General features: G+C 43.8%; 1 protein-coding gene across 2 annotated transcripts in view; it reads left to right on the top strand.

Moving 5' to 3' along the window:
• The window catches only part of LOC106611061 (latent-transforming growth factor beta-binding protein 2), a 158,404-nt gene that overhangs the window by 77,861 nt on the left and 63,604 nt on the right, over window positions 1–16,939 (top strand). For both annotated transcript variants that reach the window (XM_082955662.1, XM_014210912.3), the window contains exons 4-7: window positions 7,340–7,551; window positions 8,484–8,657; window positions 14,356–14,559; window positions 15,685–15,926. In XM_082955662.1, the coding sequence (XP_082811788.1) occupies window positions 7,340–7,551; window positions 8,484–8,657; window positions 14,356–14,559; window positions 15,685–15,926 (832 nt within the window). The remainder of the gene's footprint in view (window positions 1–7,339; window positions 7,552–8,483; window positions 8,658–14,355; window positions 14,560–15,684; window positions 15,927–16,939) is intronic.

Raw genomic sequence — 16,939 nt, 5'->3', positions numbered from 1 at the left:
AATCATAAATACGCGGGGGTATCGATACTGTAATGATGTACGCTGAAAGTCAGGAAGCAAGTTCAGGGAGTGAATACGTTGAATAAATAAAAGACCAAAACAAGAACCACGAACAGCGCACCGACATGAAACAGGAACAATGACGCCTGGGGAAGAAACCAAAGGGAGTGACATATATAGGGCAGGTAATCAAGGAGGTGATGGAGTCCAGGTGAGTGTCATTATGCACCTTAAACTGGTGACAGGTGTGCGCCCTAGCGAGCAACATGGTGACCAAGAGGGAGCACACATGACAGATACACTTGGCCACTCATTCATTGCAGCTGCAGCGCGAGTGGAAGTAAGGGAGAAGGGCTTTTTATGTTTTGTAATAGTGTTGAATAAAAACAGTGTTTACAGTGCTGAATAAAAACTTAAACATGAACTTACTCATAAAAACATCAGCTCTTTATTGTATACTTTGACTGTCTCTCTGTGGTCATGGTTTTAAAAGTCATTAAATATTATGTAGGCTAGTATCAAATTTTGCTGTGGCCCGGGTCGTGGAAGATGTTGGCGCAGTGATTTGAGCTCTCCGATTGGCCAGTAGGCGCTCTCGATAAGTGCTGCATGGTGATTCCGCCTTCTGCATTGGCTGTACTGCATTGACAGTAATATGGCCTCTGCAGAAGTCAAGGCATTCATACTTCTTGCACTTCGCAGAGCAGTTGAGCAGAGCTGTTGTCAAGGATGTGAGTTTGTGTTTATACAGGATTTTCTGCCCCCACCTACTGTCAACCAATCATGTCAATGTGGAGCTAGACCGAGCTATATAGAACCCTCTGCATTGTTACAACGTTTTGGAGGCACACGGCGATGTAGTGCAGAGCTCGAGTTGGCCTCCGGAGGCTCCGCAATTGCGTCACACCCTCCATACGGAGCCTCAGGACAGCATTGTCGGATCAAGCATAAATTAGCTTAGCCACAAATCTCCCGGTCCGCCAGGTAGTCAGAGTTTGTCTTTAAAGACAAGTGAAATGGTTCAACTCTTTGCCTACCTGGTGCACAGGGCTTCTGAATCAAGTGCACCTACTGTCAACAGCGCAACACGAATAAAAGAAAAGGAGCGCAAGCCTTTATCGTTGACTTTTCTACAGAAATGTTTGGTGATCGACCAGTGGCCTGTTGGAAACTACAACTCCCTACTACATCGCATAGTTCACGCAAGATCTGATTTATATCTAGAGAAACTGAGCAATGTCTGCATTGAGCTCGCAAAAAAAAAACGACATGGAATTCAAATACTTTAACTGATGTCAGTCAATTAGTTGTTTAAAAAACAAAAAATAACAAACATTTTGTTTAAGTGCTCAGCACTACCGGATGCTTTATTTTATGTTAATAATTGGTGACTGGTCGTATTTTACAAAATGCCTTTAATACTAAACAGAATCGTCTATTAATTAGCCGTGCACATGTAACAGATGTGATTGTACTTCGTAACACTCTTGCGATGTGTTTTTAAACAAAGGACTGTCCAGCCAGCGATCTCGGTTGATTGGTGTTTATTCTGACGATAGACACAAGGAAGCATATTAGATGTGCAGGACATCAGTATGTTGATGGCGGTAGATTTGTCTGTAGCATGGGGGTCTTTTTATAAACTAAGGTACCAGTGAGGATTTCTTACGCTGGACAACTTGTTACAGCTGTTGATAAGTCATTGATAATAATCTGCCAATTTCATTACATTAAGATATAATGGAGGATCATAGCTATATTCAATAAAATTCATGAGTTGATTTAACAACTATGTTTAACCCTTTATCATTGTTGGTATCTTGATGGATTTGTTCAAAATCGTGTGACATAAAACATTACTTTTCTGTCCTTGCATTTATGGCAGTGAAAGTTGTCGTTATATCATATATTAAGCAATAATTAAATAATTAAATTAGACATTGAACTTGAACACTAAGAATCCTGGATCTACATTTTTTGCTTGACTCGTTATGACGTTGTAATTATTTAAATTTGCTTCCCCCAGCCATCTTTGCTGAAGAAATTCACCAGGGACGGGTGGCTTGCGTCAAATTCGTCATTGGAACCACTCGATATGATTGGTCATATAAAAACCTTGTGACCCAAATGCATATAGTGCTCTAACTTCCCCTTGTGGTGGTCTGGAGGAATGAAGCCGTGACGCTGGGTACCTCTAAGTCCCGCGGTGTCAGCTCGCAACTTTTAAAGGAGGAACCACTGTAGCTGTAGGAAATTTTTTTTTGTAGAGAGATCTCAGAAATGCAGTGTAACTACATAACATTTCGTGTCTCCTAATGTTACGGGGTGAAAACAGTTTTCATGGGCACACAAATCCCAAATAATAAATGTGATTGCAAAATCGAATGCTTCGAACCGAAAGAGTCAACTTACCTTGATACTTAAAACCTAAATAGATACTGTCATTAATGCATAATACTTGTTGGATGCTCATTTGGTCTCCAACTGATTAGTTATGCCATGATATTTTCACACATCATCATCTGATCCAGGAAGGAATTTTCCGAATGACAGTCAGAATTTATTTTGGGGCCCACGCTACAGACGGCTATATCAGTCCCCTAATACGGGATTGTATAATTATTGAAGAAGCACATTAATGACAGTATCGATTTAGGTTTTAAGTATCAAGGTAAGTTGACTCTTTCGGTTAGAAGCATTCGAGTTTGCAATCACATTTATTATTTGGGCCTTTACGTTGGTGAGAATTCTTTTTTTTCATATACAGTACCAGTCAAAAGTTTGTACACACCTACTCATTCCAGGGGTTTTCTAGATTTTTTAAACTATTTTCTAAATTGTAGAATAATAGTGAAGACATCAAAACTATGAAATAACATATGTGGAATCATGTAGTAACCAAAAAAGTGTTAAACAAATCAAAATATATTATATATTTGAGAATCTTCAAAGTAGCCATCCTTTGCCTTGATGACAGTTTTGCACACTCCAGCTTCATAGGTAGTCACCTGGAATGCATTTCAATTAACAGGTGTGCCTTGTTTTAAAAAAAAGTGGATTTTTTTTTCCTTGATGCGTTTCAGTCAGTTGTGTTGTGACAAGGTAGGGGTGGCATATTTGGTAAAAGACCAAGTCCATATTGTGGCAAACCCAAATAAGCAAAGAGAAACGACACTCCATCATTACTTCAAGACATGAAGGTCAGTCAATCCAGAACATTTCAAGAACTTTGAAGGTTGCTTCAAGTGCAGTTGCAAAATCCATCGAGCGGTATGATGAAACTGGCTCTCATAAGGAACGCCACAGGAAAGGAAGACTCAGAGTTACCTCTGCTGCAGAGGATAAGTTCATTGGAGTTAACTGCACCTCAGATTGCAGCCCAAATAAATGCTTCACAGAGTTTAAGTAACAGACACATCTCAACATCAACTGTTCAGAGGAGACTGTGTGAATCAGGCCTTCATGGTTGAATTGCTGCAAAGAAACCACTACTAAGGACACCAATAAGAAGAAGAGACTTGCTTGGGCCAAGAAATCTGTCCTTTGGTCTGATGAGTCCAAATTGGAGAGTAGGTGAACGGTTGATCTCCGCATTTGTGGTTCCGACCATGAAGCATGGAGGAGGAGCTGTGAGGGTGCTTTGCTGGTGACACTGTCAGGGATTTATTTAGAATTTAAGGCACACTTAACCAGCATGGCTACCACAGCATTCTGCAGCGATATGCCATCCCATCTGGTTTGAGCTTAGTGGGACTATCATTTGTTTTTCAACAGGACAATGACCCAAAACACACCTCCAGGCTGTGTAAGGGCTATTTGACCAAGGAGAGTGATGGAGTGCTGCGTCAGTTGACCTGGCCTCCACAATCACCCGACCTCAACCCAATTGAGATAGTTTGGGATGAGTTGGACCGCAGAGTGAAGGAAAAGCAGTCAACAAGTGCTCAGCTTATGTGGGAACTCCTTCAAGACTGTTGGAAAAGCATTCCTCATGAAGCTGGTTGAGAGAATGCCAAGAGGCATGCAAAGCTGTCATCAAGGCAAAGGGTGGCTACTTTGAAGAATCTCAAATGTAAAATACAACACTTTTTTGGTTACTTCATGATTCCATACGTTTTATTTTTATTTTTGATGACTTCACTATTATTCTACAATGTAGAAAATTGTAAGAAAAATTAAGAAAAACCCTTTAATGAGTAGGTGTGTCCAACCTTTTGACTGGTACTCTATATATATATATATATTTTGTATTTCTTATGAATTATACATTTTTTTATGAATTTTTCAGGGGGTGCTGCAGCATTCTCAGCATCACTACTTAGCGTGGCTATGGTTGTGATAGTGAATGCGATGCAACAACAGCCCAAGGGCTTGAAAGAAGGTGTCCAGGAGGAATGTCCAGAATATTTTGGCGTCTCATTTGTGCCTGGATCCATGTTGGATCTAATATCCCTAACGAGTTGATGTTGATCATTTCTTCTTGTCGGCGTGATTTACAGCAGGGTCTCGTTAGATTTAACAGAGAAAGCATCAAGGTATTGTGTTCATCTTTTCATATGTTTTTGTGCCTGGGATTGGACATCGAGTCTACTGTGCGCAGTTGTGTAGGATAGACTATTGTGCAACACCCAAATAAATTATTCTGGATATAATGAGAAGAATTTACACAGCCTAGTGTGCTTATTCACAATATGATCTGTTAATGAAAAAACATGACATTTTGTTTTCATGTTAGACTTGCAATTTTAAAACAATACAAGGGGCCGCCTACTTGAAATTGAATTTGGAGCTCAGAAATGTAATTACCTGAATAGGCCTACTTTGAAAATCAGACATTTCCTAAATTTGGTGCTTGAAAAGGCCTTGTAATTATTGTAGCCAATTTATAAGTTCTCCTGCTCCTTTATAATTATCCGTGATTTCATTTTTGATCCGTTTTTGTGAGAGACGTGACCCCTTTTGTTTGTTTACCGTCGCTTCAATTGAAGGGTGTTGCGCTACTCTGTTGCGGTAAAACCACATGCGGTTATTATGAGGACGACAATATCTAATGTTGGCTTCAACTTGGCTTTCCATACAAATCCTTCCAATAAAATGGGAACCTGGCTTTTGGTCACTTTCTCATTATAAAAACAGCGACGGTGAGATGAATGCTACCGCGCCATTCATTACTTTATTATGTGTGTCGGCCACATAGGTTACAGAAAAATCGCCATTCATGCATCCAATCTATTAAGGCATTGTCCACATTATTCTGAAATATTTTTGAATGTAATAATAATGTCAATATCAATACATTAGCAAGGCCTAAAAAATTGCATCTCGAGCATGCAAGCTAACTCCCTTTTACATCAAAAACATACAAAAGCACATCACAGGAAGCCCCTAATATCTAACAGGTACTGCACACATATATACAGTGCACTCAGAAAGTATTCATACCCCTTGACTCATTCCACATGTTGTTGTGTTACAGCCTGAATTCAAAATTGATTCAATAATTTTTTGTTCTCACTCTTCTACACATAATACCCCATAATGCAAATGTGAAAACATGTTTTTATAATGTTTTACAAATGTATTGAAAATGAAATGCAGAAATATCTCATTTACATGAGGATTCACACCCCTGTTAGAATCACCTTTGCCAGCGATTACAGCTGAGAGTCTCAATTTTCTTTTTTATTATTCTTCAAATTCTTGTCAATATCGTTATTGATAATTGCAAGACAGCCATTTTCAAGTCTTGCCATAGATTTTCAAGCTGACTTAAGTCAAAACTGTAACTAGGCCACTCTGTAACATTCGATGCCGTCTTGATAAGCAACTTCAGTGTATATTTTGGCCTTGTATTTTAGGTTATTGTCCTGCTGAAAGGTGAATTTGTCTCCCAGTGTCTGTTGGAAAGCAGACTGAACCGGGTTTTCCTCTAGGATTTTGCCTGTGCTTAGCTCTATTCCGTTTATTTTTATCCTCCCAAAAAACTCTCTAGTCCTTGCCGATGACAAGCATACCGATGCTTGAAAATATGAAGAGTAGTTCTCAGTGATGTGTTGTGTTAAATTTGCCCAAACATTACACTTTTTATTCAGGACAATGTTTTTGCAGTTTTACTTTATTTAGTGCTTTATTGCAAACAGGATGCATGTTTTAGAATATTTTTATTCTGTACAGGCTTCCTTCTTTTCACTCTGTCATTTAGGTTAGTATTGTGGAGTAACTAAAATGTTGTTGATCCATGCTCCTAAAACAGCAATTAAACTGTAACTGTTTTGAAGTCACCATTGGCCTCATGGCGAAATTCTTGAGCGGTTTCCTTCCTCTCCGGCAACTAAGTTAGGAAGGACGGCGATATCTTTATAGTGACTGGGTGTATTTATACACCATCCAAATGAATAACTTCACCATGCTCAAAGGAATATTCAATGTCGTTTTTTTTTTTTTTTTTTTTTTACCTATCTACCAATAGGTTCCCTTCTTTGCGAGGCACGAAGGGACCTTACAGATAATTGTAAGTGTGGAGTACAGAGATGAGGTAGTCATTCAACAATCATATTAAACACTATTATTCCTCACAGTGAGTCCATGCAACTTATTATGTGACTTGTTAAGCACATTTTTACTCCTGAACTTATTTAGGCTTGCCATAACAAATGGGTTGAATACTTATTTACTCAAGACATTTCAGCTTTTCATTTGTTATTCATTTGTAAACATTTAGGCTAGTTACACAACAACATTTAGAAAACGTCACGAGGTGTGAATACTTTCTGAAGGCACTGTATTTGTCCGTAAATGTACATAGTGAACTCGTACACATTGTAAATACGTAAATAGAATGCAATATTTCAGAACATGACCTACTGCTTGCATGTCAAAATCAGACCGGGAAGAATTGATGTTTCTCAATCTCCCCCTATCTGCAAGCGTAGCCAATGACATAACACCAACCAATAGAAATACATAAACATTGAATACATATTTCTGCAGTGGCAAGTGGAAACATAACCAACTCTGCTACACACATGCTGTCCTGACTTACAACAGATGTGAGTAAGTGGATCACTATAGGGCCTGAGTACGATATGATATTCTTGATTCAATTATATTAAAAAAAACATGGAATCTCATCTATAAAATAAACTAAGTAATGCTATGACCTAAGACAGACATAATGCTGTTTGTCTTTCACACTCTCTCAGACATGGTGTTAGGTTTAACATGTTGACCATGTGTAAGTGGATTATACGCTGGTTTTCTGTATGTTGGTCATGTATGTTTAGTGACTGGTGTTGAGGGAGAGGTTTGAAGGATCTGATGTCATCTGTCTCGTTACCAGGACCCAGGTGAGGCGAGGACCAGCCGACTCATCGTCTCCTCAGCAGACTGGGACGTCTCGCACCGTCAAGCGATACCCATCGTCCACTGGCCCCATCACATCCAACGCTCTGCCTAATGGAAACGGACATGACATTGGGAACGGCAATGGACACTCAAGTAACGGCCACAGACCCACCAATGGCCACGCCAGCAATGCAGTGGCGCCAGCAGGTAATGACCAGAATCACCCGAGATGATACAACTGTTCTTTATTGCTTTATTACCCTGCTTTGTAAAAAAAATAGAAAAAATAAGAAAAATGACATGTATGACACACACAGTGAGTTTCTGTCTTCACTGAATGTAACATTAGATTTAGGGGAAAAAGTGTTGTTGGCTCTGTCCCAGGCTCCTCTCTTCTCCCTTCCTCCCTCTGCCCTCCCTCCCCTCCCTGTGGTTTTCATCAGACGAGCGACAGACGTTTGATATCCCAGCCGTGTGCCTGGGGGGTTAGCCGTCTCCACTCTATGCTCTGGAGCATCTCCAGTGTGCAGACACAGGACAGCCCTGCTCCCTCCCTGAAGACCCAGAGAGGGAGGTGGCAGGCACCACGGTCCTCACTGTCACCTTGGCTCCATGACAGTTCACACCCGACAGAAACCCCCCCCACCACCAGAAACCTCCAGAAACAAAACCTTTTAATGACCTACTCCTCTCCCCTCCAACCCTCTCAGAACAGAACAGAACACTGCCCTCTGTAAAGCTGTCTGCTGTCCAAGTTTCTCTTGTTTTTCCATCCTACCAGGGCAACGGGTGTTGAACAGCTTCCCACCATTACACAAGGTTTACTCACACATCTAGAACACCTTATCCCAATGATAAAGGCTTGGAGGCCGGCCTCCGTGCTTAACTAGACCCCCCCCTCCACAGCCATGCCCAGTGACACATCCTCCTTTCAGCTGCACCGTGCCATTGCCCAGGCACTGGCACACACACTCACACATCCAAACACACTCAAACTCATATAAACCTCCCCTTCTGCTGGGCTGGCTAGGCAGCAGGTCCGGGGATTGTGTCTGTCTGTAGTCCATTAAAGATGCAGCTCTTCTCCAGAGCAGCGCTGCTCCTGTTCACCCAGGTCTCTGTGTGTCTTTGTGCTCCAGGGGCCAACCTCACTTCCAACCTTGACCGCATCAAGATTGTCTTCACCCCCATGGTGTGTCGGAGGGTGTGCAGCGGCGGCCGCTGCTACAACAGCTGTGAGAAGGGTGACACCACCACCGTCTACAGTGAGAACCAGCAGCACCAGCCACCCAAGACCCAGGGCTTCAGACTCTGTGAGTGTTCCCCCTTTTCAATTCTCCTTCTCTCGCTCCACTCCTCTCTCTTCCTATGCTGTCTGAATGTAGTCCAGAGGTGAGAGGGGGAAAAAGGGGCTCCTGATAGATAAACCCATTCCCACTGTGGCGCTGTCAACACTGAATGCCAGGCAGTGGGGAGAGAGAGGTGACAGAGTGGGGGAGATTATATGCCTGGGAGCAGTGTGAAAGAGAGAGAAAGGGGAGAGCAGATTAAGAGCAGGTCTCCCTCCCTTCGTGTCGCAGGACTCAGTGGAGGCTAACCACACACGTGGAAGCACCGCTCTCACGCTCCCAACAGTTAGCCCGGTCTCTTTGTGGTTTACACCTTGCTCTCAGCTCCACGGTTAACCATTTAATGTGCTCAATGGGAGAGGGGGAGAGAGACAAAGAGAAAGGGAGAGAGAGGGAGTAGCAGAGTGAATAGGATTTTATAGGGATTACATTAAAGCTGCTATTTATCCGTGGGCTTTGCTACAAACTCACACAGGAGAGTAGTCTCCCTCTCTGCCTCTCCATGTGGGGGGAGAACAATAACCAATACTGGGGGCCCGGCCCGGCCCTGTTTCCCTAGCCCTTACCATACAGCTAAGGCTTACAGTAATCACTCGAACTGATTAAAAGTGAAGGGTGCCCATACCACACACACACATGAACACAGGCTGCCGCCGCCCCACACTTAACACACTAAACTCCTCATGGGAGGAACTGGCTGAGTTATGAATAGATAAACAGGTTGTTTTGTAGATTTATGTTCCCATTAATAGGTTTTTGGAAAATGTAAAGTTTCTCCAAACACAATGACTTGGCAGAGTCGTTGCACAACAATGCATTTCTGGCACTTCTGGATGATCCTGAGAAGCAGTTTGTTTTTATGCTCAATTTTATTTTAAAGAAATCTCTGATCATTAAAACATCAGTAAAAAGACTCCGTTAAAGGAAATTACTCAACATTCAAGCTGGCATTTTGTTGTTGCGGAGGTGCATGCTCCTCCTCAAGGAATGTCAAGTAGACAGCAAACAGCTATGTCATGTTGTTGTTATGTTCCCAACGTGGGGCAGTAAAAACTGGGTGGATTGCATCATTCCACTTTTGGGCTCCCTGGATTCACAACATTGAACAGTTCTTCTAAACCCTGACATACCCTGACAAACCCTTCAACAATGCATGTTAAAGACAGATGGGGGTGGTGCTGGGGATGTATGGGTGTGTGGCACGGGCATGAATGGTATCTTCCTGTCTGTCTGGGGGCTGAATAGATGTGTGAAGGTAGGTAGAGGGTGAATGAGAAAAAAGGTCAGGTTGATGTCTGGGAATAATTCCTGCCCCATGCTGAGGTGGGTTAGGGCGAGGCTGAGCCTGAGGCCGAGGCTGAGACAACACTCTGAGGCGAGTCTGAGTCTGAGACAGAGGCTGAGGCAACACTCTGTGGCGAGGCTGAGTCTGTGGCTGAGGCCGAGGCTGAGACAACACTCTGAGTCTGAGTATGAGACCGAGGCTGAGACAACATTCTGAGGCGAGTCTGAGACTGAGGCCGAGGCTGAGACAACACTCTGAGGCAAGTCTGAGTCTGAAGATGAGGCCGAGACTGAGACAACACTCTGAGGCGAGGCTGAGACAACACTCTGAGGCGAGACTGAGTATGAGGCCGAGGCTGAGACAACACTCTGAGGCGAGTCTGAGTCTGAGACTGAGGCCGAGGCTGAGACAACACTCTGAGGCGAGGCTGAGTCTGAGGCCGAGGCTGAGACAACACTCTGAGGCGAGGCTGAGTCTGAGACAGGCTGAGGCTGAGACAACAATCTGAGGCGAGGCTGAGGCTGAGTCCTAGGCTGAGACAACACTCTGAGGCAAGGCTGAGTCTGAAGATGAGGCTGAGGTTGAGACAACACTTTGAGGCGAGTCTGAGGCCGAGGCTGAGACAACACTCTGAGGCTGAGTCTGAGTCTGAGACCGAGGCTAAGACAACACTCTGAGGCAAGGCTGAGACAACACTCTGAGGCGAGTCTTAGTATGAGGCCGAGGCTGAGACAACACTCTGAGGCGAGTCTGAGTATGAGGCCGAGGCTGAGACAACACTCTGAGGGGAGTCTGAGTCTGAGACAGGCTGAGGCTGAGACAACACTCTGAGGCGAGGCTGAGTCTGAGGCCGAGGCTGAGACAACACTCTGAGGCAAGGCTGAGTCTGAAGATGAGGCTGAGGCTGAGACAACACTTTGAGGCGAGTCTGAGGCCGAGGCTGAGACAACACTCTGAGTCTGAGTCTGAGCCCGAGGCTAAGACAACACTCTGAGGCAAGGCTGAGACAACACTCTGAGGCGAGACTGAGTCTGAGGCCGAGGCTGAGACAACACTCTGAGGCAAGGCTGAGACAACACTCTGAGGCGAGTCTGAGGCTGAGGCCGAGGCTGAGACAACACTCTGAGGCGAGTCTGAGTCTGAGACTGAGGACCGAGGCTGAGACAACACTCTGAGGCGAGACTGAGTCTGAGGCCGAGGCTGAGACAACACTCTGTGGCGAGGCTAAGTCTGAGTCCGGCTGAGGCTGAGACAACAATCTGAGGCGAGGCTGAGTCTGAGGCCGAGGTTGAGACAACACTCTGAGGCAAGGCTGAGTCTGAAGATGAGGCTGAGACAACACTCTGAGGCTGAGGCCGAGGCTGAGGCTGTCCAGTCCTGTGCAGGGCTGCTCCCCAGATTGTTAAGAATTAATGGCCCTTTGTAGCTGATAATTTAGCCAGCATGTGTAATCACAGGGGCGCTTCCTGTGGGCCTGAACAAAGGCTCCATGTCCCCCTCTTTCTCCACCACTCTCTTTCTTTCCTTCCTTCTCTCTCTCTCTCATTTTCTCTCTCTCTCTCTCTCTCTCTCTTTCTCTCTCTCTCTCTCTCTCTCTCTCTCTCTCTCTCTTCTCTCTCTCTCTCTCTCTCTCTCTCTCTCTCTCTCTCTCTCTCTCTCTCTCCACCACTTTCTTTCCAGCCAGACTATCATGCCGCAGCCCTCCCTGATTTGCTCACACCCGGAGTCTGTCTGTCTGTCTGTCTGTCTGTCTGTCTGTCTGTCTGTCTGTCTGTCTGTCTGTCTGTCTGTCTGTCTGTCTGTCTGTCTGTCTGTCTGTCTGTCTGTCTGTCTGTCTGTCTGTCTGTCTGTCTGTCTGTCTGTCTGTCTGTCTGTGACAAGGGTTATAGCGCCACAACACGATTGGGTCCGAAGCCTTTAATGCCACAGATACAACTCTCTTTCAACTGCTGTTTTAGAATCCTGCCTCATCACAGGGGTCAGGATAACAGCGTCCAAATATGCATTATAAAAAAGGCATAGATATTTTTTCTTTTTTGCCTTTAGAAGATTCCCTTTTATTGTGCCAGGCTGTTATCGATTTTTCATTTTCCAGGCTTTGAAGTTTGAGTGAGTTGAGGTTAAGGTTTGAGCGTCTCTGTAGATCCTGATATAGAGCAGGTATGTAGGACACTGGCACCTCTGCCAAGAGATAAGCAGAATGAAAGGCTGTGAAAGCAACCTGTCAAACACCAGCTGCTTTTCCTTCTAGAGGAACCCGTCATCACTGCTGGAAGATTGCAGGGCGTAAATCAAACTATATGCAAAGACAATGTCAGGTAGGGATTCAATAGTCTTAAATGCTCAAGAACCAATTGACTCGCTCGTTTGAAATTCTATCCAAGCTGTTATTTTGGTATGTGAGATTTATTTTCTCTTGTATTCCAGTGTTTCCCCTATATGCATTTAGCAGCGATGCACTGCAATTAAAAAAAATAATATATATATATATATGATGCCTTCAGAAAGTATTCACACCCCTTGACCTTTTGTTGTGGCCTGAATTTTAAATGGAAAAATTGAAAAAATGTCACTGATCTACACACAATGCCCCATAATGTGAAAGTGGAATTATGTTTTTTGAAAATTTACAAAATTAAAAGCTGAAATGTGTCACGATCGTGAGTGAAAAAGTAATGAACCCCTTTGTTATGGCAAGCCTAAATAAGTACCACTCTCCATATTTTTAAGCATAGTGGTGGCTGCATGGGTATGTTTGTAATCATTCAGAACTGGGGAGTTTTTCAGGATAAAAAAGAAACGGAATGGTGCTAAGGACAGGCAAAATCCTAGAGGAAAACCTGGTTCAGACAAGACACTAGGAGATGAATTCACCTTTCAGCAGGACAATAACCTAAAACACAAGGCCAAATCTACACTGGAGTTGCTTACCATAAAGACATGGAATGTTCCTGAGTGGCCAAGTTACAGTTTTGACTGAAATCTACTTGAAAATCTATGTCAAGACCTGAAACTGTTTGTCTAGCAATTAGCGAATGGGCAAATGTTGCGCAATCCAGTTGTGGAAAGCTCTTTGAGACTTACCCAGAAAGACTCACTATAATCGCTGCCAAATGTGCTTCAACAAACTATTTACTCAGGGGTGTGAATACTTATGTAAATGAGATATTTCTGTATTTAATTTTCAATAAATGTGCAAACATTTCTAAAAACATGTTTTCCCTTTGTCATAATGGGGTAATTTTTAAATAATTTGTCAGCCATAGTCATTTCACGTCTCGCAAGACGCATGTGTCTCTCTGCAACTTAATTGGTGGCTCGCTGCAATAATCTGAATGAATGTGTTGTGCAAGTTGATTTCCTCAGTCAGCTGAATGCACCGTTAATTAGTTTATGGAACTGTGGTTACGTAAGTAACCTTCGATATCCACTATTAGCTGCTGGGACAAATGTAGTGGTAATATTAATACGAATTTGGCTATAGCTTTTGAATAGTTGAAACTATTTAGCGAATTTAACCACATTCCTGAATGCCAATACTTTCAGGAACATGTCCATCTACGACGTACACAAACTGTGCAGGGCTCGTTAGAAGGGAGGGTAGTGAATCTGAATGACTGGGGAAATGAATTGATTAAAGCATACTTCCTTCAAAAAGCATATACTTCCTTCAAACTGAAATTTGACATTACCTGATTTGACTTATCTTTGTGCTATAACTTTTATTGAGATAATGGCAATAAGGTCAGATTCAAAAGATTAAATAAATACTTTTTACACATTTGTTTCTGTAATAGAGTCCTACATTAGAGAATGAAACAGCTTGATCATCCATGCTAATAGTATCTTAAATATTGTGTCTGAATCAATTTAAAATCATGTATGAATCAGTTTCAATTCGTGACCCCCCAATCCCCCTTATTAGTGATCTGTCATCATGCAAAATTCATACCAACTGTTTTTCTGCCTGCTTGAACACCGAATAGCTCAGATACTCCTGAAAACACGAAATGACCCCAGGAATCGATAGAACATCGCTCAGTGATGTACAAAAACAATATAACATTCAAAATGGGTGCATCTTCTCTTTAATAGGGAGAGGTTATATTAGAAGTGTGTTTCACCTCAGGGTGAAGTTGGAGCTTCATAAACCCATGTCAAATGAGGTTTCTACTAGTGAATGTGGTGACGGTTATGTGAGCAACAGGAAAGTAGTTGTCCATATGAAGTCTCAGTCTACACTACCTATTGGAATTTTCTCTCCTGCTTCTCATTATGTGTATGGGCCCCAGCATATGAGGACGCATAAATCAACTTAATTCAATCTGGCGGTTTCTTACACTAACAAACCTCCCTCCCTTCCTCTCTCCCCTGCAGTCTTCTGTCAGATCCCCTGTCTGAACGGCGGGCGCTGCATTGGCAGGGACCAGTGCTGGTGCCCAACAAACTCCACGGGGAAGTTCTGCCACCTCCCAGCCCCCACTCCTGCCCGACCCACCCCCAGCAGGAAGGACGGCAGCCTGGCCGGACGCAACTCGTCCTCCCACTCCATGTACACCCTGCCGCTGTCCAATCAACAAGGTGATCACCTAGCCGTCTGGCTGGCTGGATGGGACACAGGAACACAGTCTCTGGCCAGGTCTCCAGGACCTCCTCCAGCTAGGCCTCCTGTAGACACGCTGTTTCCTCCAGTTCTGCTGATTTTACTGCTGTCTTTTATTCATCTGATTCATCATGCCCTCTCAACTCTTCTGCTTTTGTTTGAACTAACTCAGGTTTATTTGTTGACTTGCAACGGCCCAGATAGTAACTCTGCTGAATTCTACCTTCGTAAACCAGCAGTGAAAGTCAGAATGGGTTCTCAGTAGAATATGTAATGGGGTGTTTTTTTGGAGTTCCCCATATTGTTCACACAGTGCTCCCTCTTATCAACAGAAGACCCTATAGTGAATTAGAAACAGAGCATGCCCTAACCAGTGCCATGAAGAGCTGCTAAAATAAGCAGCATTAAAGAAGCATTCCCCTTTTGTCCTGGCTTCTCTTTGGCCTGCTGTAAGTAGAAGCAGAAGCTCTCTCTTCAGATTCTCACTTAGCTCCTTTGAATTCCATTCTCCATTTTTTTCCAGCCTTTACTGACTTTATAATGCTAATCTAATGACAGACCACATGTGTGTGTTGTTACATCACAGGGCAGGCATCTGCCTGTCTGTCTGACTGTGTCGAGAGAGTCACTACAAGGCCATGGTAAAGTCATGTGCTCTCTCTCACTCTCTGTAGTATATCAAACACAGGGCCTGTTTGTGGAGCTGTGATTTATGAAAGGTGAGAGTATGTCAAAATTCATGGAAAATTCCTTGGCACATCCTGAATATGGATGTGCTCTGGTGTCACATGGACAAAGGAGAATGTCCTCAACATTACAACAGTTCTGCAATTCCTCCAACCTGTCTTGGGTCATAAACATATAATAATGGAATTCAACTTTTTTGTGTTTTAAGTGTCTTTTCGTTTGTACTGTATCTCTATATGTTAAGACCTAACTTGGGCCTTACAACCCTTTGAGAAGCATCACTGCAAGGTCAGGTCCAGGACTATTCATCATGCTCTTTCCCATGTCCAGACAGATTGGGCTCAATGTGTTTCTGCTGAATGTGGTAGTAGAGTGTTGCCTGACAGACTGTGCTGTGCGCTCTGTGTCCTGTCCAGCCTCTCTACACCCGTCCATGGTGAATGTCCACATCCAGCACCCCCACGAGGCTGAGGTGCAGATCCACCAGGTAGCCCGGGTCAAGCCTGGCCAGAGACCCCCCGCGGCTGAGGGGGCTCACTCTGTACAGCAGCGCTCCCAACCTGGCAATAGCATCGGAAATGGGCATGGGCACACCAGACCACACAACCGACAGAACGGCTACGTGGGGAGGTGCTTCCAAGAGACCGTTGATGGACAGGTATAGCACGGTCCTCTGAGTATGATGTTTTGAGTGGCATACTCTGAACGCAGTACATTATAGTTGATGATGATCTTAGCAGTCTTTAGGGGTGGAGACCAGGTTTGGCTTCCGTGTGTCTTACCGTCTGTCTGATAGTAGGTGTTTGGGACAGGAAGTCTGTCTGTGGCTCTGAATTATACTGCAGCCAGGATTTATAAGCTCTCAACACATTGATCATCTCGTGTTCCCCTCCCAACACCCACAGACGTGTTATGAGTTAGGCTTGAGAGGGAGGACTAAGGTGAGAGGCTGAAATCCACCCAATGTCTCAAACACAGAGCGATCTCCTTCACACACACACACACACCACCCTCTCATCTCTCTCTCACACACACTCTCTATCTCATCTCTCACACACAGAGCGTAAAGAGCAGTGGTGGGGGTTGGAGGAACCCATGGAGGTAGAATCTGAAGACAGGCTCATTGGAACAGCTGGAATGGAATATGTGGAAAGGTATCAAACACATGGTAACCATGTGTTTGCGATACCGTTCCATTCCAGCCGTTACAATGAGCCGTTCCTCAGATTTCTACCTCCACTGGTAACGAGAGCTCCTCATCGTAGGTTCTGTACAGGCAGCATCTGTTGGCTTGGCTGTGAGAGATGTTGTTATTCCCCCTGCCTCCTGTTTCCAACTCTAACAGTAGTGTCCTCTGTAGAGCCGCTGCAAGCCCAGTGTTAGGCTATGTGTTATCGGCTGCTTGACACGCAGAGCAGAGAAAGTGTATGTTCGTGCTGGAAGGGATCTCTCATTGTCCATGCCATTTTGAAAATAACCTACAGTCAGATTCATGTCGCTCATTGGTCCCCCCTCCAAAAAAAAAGAAGATCTCTGTTTGGTCTTGACTGACTTTACCAATTAGGTGTTCCATAGCAATGTGTCCTTAACTCTTTTCCCAAAGCTCCATGAGGCACCATTTGCCAGGCAGAATTCAGTGATGTTTGATAATAATCTCTCCACAATTAGCCA

The sequence above is a fragment of the Salmo salar genome, chromosome 09 (assembly GCF_965601325.2).
Source record: "Salmo salar chromosome 09, fSalSal1, whole genome shotgun sequence".
NCBI classification, from domain to species: Eukaryota; Metazoa; Chordata; class Actinopteri; order Salmoniformes; family Salmonidae; genus Salmo; species Salmo salar.
The sequence above is the reverse complement of the archived record's forward strand: the minus strand, read 5'-3'. Positions and strand labels throughout refer to the sequence as shown.